Genomic DNA, 6,790 nt, shown 5'->3' on the forward strand with positions numbered 1-6,790 from the left:
ACTATTATAACAAGTAACGTTCAAGATGATTAACGAAATCATCTACAATGTAAGTATTGGCATGCCATTCTGATTGAAGATATTCGGTGATGTCATTCATGGTCATTCCCATTTCTCATAGAGAGTTCAAATGCTGTACTGCAATGGGATTATAAATCCATGTTTTACATTGCTGGTTTAAGAAATTGATAAAATCTAAATGAAAGGGAGACAATCCATAAGGATCATAATATTCTCCACGTCTTTCTTCATCTATATACACAGCAATCCAATGTTGCCCTTGTTTATTATCTGGGTCAGTATTACAAACCATGAGACTAGGAACACTTAAAGGACATGAAGGTAATGTATTTCTAGCATACACCCCTGCAAAATGAGGAGAAACGGCTTGTAGGATCAGTTCTATTTCTAAAGTATTCATCATGCACTATAATCAAAAAGAATTTGCCTGTTACGATCTATTTCTATGATATTGTCAAATTCAGCATACACCACAACGTTGATGGTATTGGGTAGGGCTGTTCCGAAATGCACTTCCAAAGACAAGTTTCCCTTTTTTAGTTGAAATGTGCCCACTTCTGAAAGGTCGGGTGTCAGATCAAATCCAAACAGGGTAAAACCAGTGCCATATTCATCCTTTGAGATGTTATAACCCTCGTCACGAAACGTTTTGCCGGTAGTGTTAAACAGGCCCATGTAGCTTCTTACGTAATGTTTCTGAGTGAAATTTGGCTGCAAAGGCTTGGTGGGGACTTGTTTGCCATCCACGTTCAGGACAACAAAATTAATATCAAAATCTTTAAAATGAAAAGGATTCTTGGTGATGAGTCCACTATAGGCATCACTGTCCACACATCCGATGACCAATCTCTTAGGCATTTGTCCTAGAAACAGATTATCCTTTACAAAATTGTGATTTCCTCTTGGAACAGAAACTACTTTCATTGCAATTCTTCTGATTGGGTTTTTGGCAGGTGATATTTCCAGGGCTTTTTCATGGGCCAGTCTCACCAATGGACTCAGTCTAACTTTTCTCACGTTTAGATAGATGTTCTTGATGACAACTTTGAATTCTTTGTCTTCTCCCATCAAACAGAAAACATCTTTACTTCTGGTTAACGTTATTTTCATGTTCACATTATTGCCAAGATATCTTTCCTGGGCAAATAGGTCAGAATGGAGTCTTCCCATCATTTCCACAGATCTACTGGTTGCTGTTGACAATTTCCTCTTGATGTTGCCATGATTATCGTTTCCAGCAGTGTCCATTTGCGCAGCTGTATCCTTATAACACATTCCACTGGTCAACTGAGATTCTTTGGCTGCAGGACCATAGCTGAGTAGCGTTTCAAGGTAAGCTCTGAATGGATACATATTGTTGGGTGACGAGACTAGTTTTTCATTGAGACAGACGCTGACATCCCCGAAGAGAGAATGTAACCAAAGATTAACAGGTGCAACGTTTTCATCAGTAAGGTTGGTGCTATCATTATTGAGGATCTGTGCTTCCACGTAGAGGGAAGAATTTGCTAAATCCAAGTAATCATCTCCAGCTCCTGATACGTCAAAGACATAAGGGCCACCATCATTGACAGATGTGACCGTTCCAATTTGATGCCAGTATCCATCTTCTAAACTGGTTTGAGTGGGTGGTGTATCAAATAAATCTAATTCTGACTGGACACATTCACATGAGTTCTGATGAACTAAAGACATCTTTCAACGCCACTCTGTATAAACCACACACATATATATATGCCTTTTAGCTGATCTCTAGGTTCGATGGCACGTTTTCTTGCAGCAGTTTTGATGTTTTCCCCCTTTAGCAAATCACTAGTCAATTTCATGCCAGAATCAATTGCTTGTTTTCCTACAAGTCTCACTCCTTTCTTCACAATAGGAGTGATGCTCATCATTCCAGAATGAAGTAAAGGCTTAATGGTTTTAAATAAACCTCTAAACAGACCTCCTATACCATGACCTCTCTGCATTCTTGTTCCTCTGAAGACATTTCCACTACCCAGCTTGATTCAAGTAATACCTATCAAATAGGTTTCTATTACATTGGTGAGCAGCTTTCAGATCGATTGCTTTTCTTCAGTTTGAGCCTAATAATAATTTCTTATATAGACCTTTTAGTTCTGATAAATTGAACTTAAAGAATGCCTCTTAAAATGTAAGGTGACGACAACTTTTCCTCTCTCAAATGGAATGGGTTTGCCTGTATCGTCTCTCAACATTATTTCTATTTCTTGAAATTGACGTTGTTGTAACGGTACATAATGAATTGGTTGGAATTCTTTACTGATGACATGTCCTAGCATATCCTCAATTGGAACTATTCTGACAAGTGGAACCCTGGAATCACCCACCATCTGTGGTTCAACCAAAGGCCAGTAGACATAAATGGAATAGAAACCTTGACGAACGTCAGCCATGTTCCTGCCAGTGTGTTTTCCTTCAGAAAACCGTGAATACTTAAATCCTAACAATTTTGTCAGCATAGGACTGAGATTTGAATGTAAGCCAGTAGATATAGTCAAAGTTACCCTCTGATCAATTTCATCGGTAGAACATATCTTGAACATATCTCCATGTGATACCATTTTTTTGGCCCCCATATGTATTCTAAAATATTGAGCACATTAGGATAATAACATGGTTTAACGTAAAGTTTTAATGCAGCTCCGGGATCAAATTCAACATTAGCAACATTGTCACTGCCAGCAACGATCATCTCCAACCACAATTCACCTTCACGTACGTTGAACCAAGAGTGAGGATATTGAATTTCAGCTAGACCCATCTCCCAAGAACCTTTGAGATCTAGAGGTTGGGGCAAACGTGTCTTGTAAATTGTTAATGTATTGTCTTGAAAGTACTCCATTGAACTATTACTAGGAAGGGTTATGTAAAACATCTGTCTTTTTCAGAGTAGGACTAGGTATTATATAGCCAATACCACTGCTCAACAAAGAAACCCACAGAGACTCTAGTGGATGACCTATGCTCAGATGATAGATGCTACAGCAGATGATGATATAGATGATGCACACATGACAAAAGAAAACAATTTCTTCTCTTGGCAGTTTGGTACCAAACAACAACCAATTAGAGGTTACACTGGTATTGTCAGTCATTTATTATGATTTGACTGGAGTGTTTCGATGACTTTTATACTTTTTCCGGGCTCTAATCTGTTGGCTTAAATTTTTTACATTTCTTTAGCATGTCTGACACTGGTTTTCTAGGTAACGTTGATCGTGAAGTGGGTGTAGAAAAAGTGTTGTAGCAACTCTCATCACTGTATTCCTTCCAATCCATTTGTGTTGGAGATAGGAGGGTGTTCTCAGATGTAGTCAAAGGGGTAGCTCCAGATGGTATCGGTGTATGAAAATCTTGATATGTAGCCAAAGGGGTAACATGAGATGGTGTATGAGTAGATTGAGATGTAGCCAATGGGGTGACTTGAGATGGCATCATAGATGTAAAAGTAGCTGGAGGTCTAGCCAAATACATTTCAGATGGTATATTCTCTCTTATCGTTGGTAAAGGAGTAGAGGCAACAGTTTGCATTTTATCCAAATATCCTTTATTACTTATCCAGCTCTGAGGGACATTCAGATCCCTTAAAGCTGTTAGAAAGGTATTCATCCTCTGTGAGTAGGGCGTAAGAATTGTACCTGCTGCCCCCATTGCATGATCGTAAGAGGCGACTAAACTTGGGATCTTATCTTTTCTCTTCTCTCTTAACAACTTTCTTCTTCCTAATGTCTCCCTTGACAATGCCTCACTTTTGGCCTTTAGTTGAGCGTTCGCCCCTGTGAGGAAGGCTCTGGGTTCTGTCCCCTGGCCGAGACATACCAGAGTCTTTAAAAATGGTAGTTGCTGCTCCTGCTTAGCGCTCAGCAAATAAGGAGTGGGACGACTGGTTCGCCCGTTGTCAGTATAATGTGACCGGGTGGGGTGTGCTGCTGGGTGTCTTCGGCAGTATGCTTCAGTGAGGTAGCACTCTAAATCGGCAAAAGATCCGGCCTATTACAAGGAGACTTTACACAAACATACCGCAGCCTCCCAAAACACACATACGCACTCATCACACGCATACATGTCGCACGCACGGGAGGCCGTCCTTAAATGACCTTAGCTGTTAATAGGACGTTAAACAAAATAAACCAAACCAAACCAAACAGGACTTGTGTTGACAAGGGTAGTAAGATGGATGTGATGGCAGGTAAAAATCCTCCTTGTTGAATGATACGTTTTTTAGTTTTGAACGGAGATTTCAATAATTGTCTACACTTTTGTTTGTGACGGGACAACCGTTTCTTTTGCTTTGGTGTCAAAGGCAAACGACCCTGTAGAATGTTTTACAGTAGATGAAACTTTTACTGGCCTTTTCTAGGATGACTTTGCGTATAGAAGGTTCGGCTTGGCAAAAATACTCCAAGTCTTTACAATGTTTCTCCAGATATGAAGACATCTTCGTCAAACAGCATCTACCTTCCATGGAGCATATATATATATACGTTTTTAGGTGCCATACACAAACTGATACTCTCCAGGACATTAATATTGGTGGTATTCTGAATTCCCTGTTCCTAGCAAGCCTTATTGCGGTAACATTGATGTATATAATTATGTTTGTCTTATCTGTATTGTATTTATCGTTACAAAATATATGTCTATCGGATATCCCCCAGCAACAACATCTTGCCCCTACGAACAAGAATGTATGCTACTTTAAAAGTTCGTATTTTAGGATGAGCAATAGTTATAATGCAACTGTAGTTTGGTACCCCATGCTGTTTATAGTTAAATTGTATCAGTTTGATAACGGATAATATATTTACCCTTGTGATGTATACTAAGAGTATATGGTCACTAGTATGGTGTGTACCTCTCGGCGGTTGCAAATTCTCTGGCGTAGCTATTGTTTATAATATTAACAGAACCAATGTCTCGTGCTATATAATTATAAGTATCTACCCAATGTACTCAAATGATCATTTCTCGCTTTTATTCTTATTGATTCTAATTATTAAGAGTATGGATATTGAAAACAATCCAGGTCCTCTATGCAGTCTTGATATTGGTCATGTAAATATCCGTTCAGTTAGAAATAAACTAGATATAGTTGAAGCTGAATTGAGTGACAAAGACATAGTATGTTTAACTGAAAGTCATCTTAATGACACTATACCTGATAATGAATTGTTAATTGAATATTTTTCTAAACAACATTTCGGAAAAGACCGTTGTCTGCGACCTGGGGGAGGCATTATAATTTATTATAAAGATAACATCAGTATGAGGAGAAGACTGGATCTTGAGGTGCCTGATTTAGAATTATTATGGTCAGAAATAACTGTTGGTAATAATAAAATCTTATTAGGTTGCATATATAGACCTCCTGACAGTAACATTGACTATTGGAACAGACTTGATAACTCCCTACATTATGTAACTGACAATTCTAGACAATCAAATGCAGACATAATTATTACAGGTGACATAAATGTAAATATGAGCAATATCCAACCAAACTCTCGCTTAAGTAGACTTCTTGTAAAATATGGTATGTCTAGTTATGTAAAAGATCCTACTAGAATAACTCCAGATTCTTCTACCTCAATTGATGTTATCTTCTCCAACAATGACAATATTGTGAGAAATGTAAGTGTTACTCCTCCAATATGTAGTGACCATTCTGTGATCAATTTTAGCATTGCCTACTCTATATTTAAACAACATGCATACAGTAAATATGTTCTAGAATATAATAATGCTGATGTCATTAAAATGAACCAAATACTTGATGATATGAACTGGGTAAGTATAAGTGATGAGCAGGATGTTGATGATCTTAACACTATACTTGTTGATACTATTAACAAAGCTGTAGATGACTGTATACCAAGGAAAAAAATAATTATCCGTCCTAATGATAAGCCATGGATGTCGAACGAGATAAGGCTAAAGTTAAGACAGAGGAATAGAATCCATAAAAAAGCACTTCATACCAATAGTCCAAATCACTGGGCCAGCTTCAGAAATATAAGAAATGAAACTATCAGATTGATACGTGATTCTATATCCTTATACATTGAAAAATTAGAAAACTCTCTGAATGACTCAAATCTCTCATCATCAAAATGGTGGAAAACTGCTAAATCTATTCAGCAAATCAGCAACAACTCAATTACTATTCCACCATTAAACTACAATAACACATCTCTGTTTCACCCATTTGATAAAGCTGAATGCCTTGTTGACTATTTTTCATCTATTTCTACATCTTCTGATAATATTGATCCTTTGCCGCCTGTTCCTGAGTCTCCAAATATACTTAACAACATTTTATTTCATGAACAGGATGTGAGAGATCAACTTTCAGTTATTAATGCTAGGAAGCCTGCAGGTCCTGATGAAATGATACCTACAGTTATAAAACTCCTTACACCATCTTTAGTAACTCCGCTCACTATGTTATTTAATAAAACCATGTCAACTGCTTCTGTTCCTCTGTCTTGGAAATTGGCTAATATTAATGCTATATATAAAGGCAAAGGTGATACAAATGATGTTTCAAACTATCGCCCAATTTCTATCACTTCCTGTTTCAGTAAAATATTAGAAAAAATAATTTTCAAACATTTATATAATCATTTATTAGAGTTTGAATTATTAACAAAATACCAGTCTGTGTTCATTCCAGGTGACTCGACTGTTTATCAGTTATTATCCATGTATGATACAATTATTAACAAACTTGATTAAGGAATGGAAA

General features: G+C 37.3%; 1 protein-coding gene across 1 annotated transcript; it reads right to left on the reverse strand.

Annotated features, from left to right (window-relative positions):
- Positions 1–420: 420 nt before the first annotated feature.
- On the reverse strand, positions 421–1,716 carry LOC117341724 (uncharacterized protein F54H12.2-like). Its single transcript, XM_033903588.1, has one exon. The coding sequence runs from the start codon at positions 1,714–1,716 to the stop codon at positions 421–423; it is 1,296 nt and encodes a 431-aa protein (XP_033759479.1).
- Between the last annotated feature and the right edge of the window lie 5,074 nt (positions 1,717–6,790).

Source organism: Pecten maximus, chromosome 14 (genome assembly GCF_902652985.1).
Source record: "Pecten maximus chromosome 14, xPecMax1.1, whole genome shotgun sequence".
Classification (NCBI taxonomy): Eukaryota; Metazoa; Mollusca; class Bivalvia; order Pectinida; family Pectinidae; genus Pecten; species Pecten maximus.

Bases quoted from the DNA above. Each gene is read 5' to 3' on its own strand.
- LOC117341724 (XM_033903588.1), bottom strand. From the start codon at position 1,716: ATGTCTTTAGTTCATCAGAACTCATGTGAATGTGTCCAGTCAGAATTA.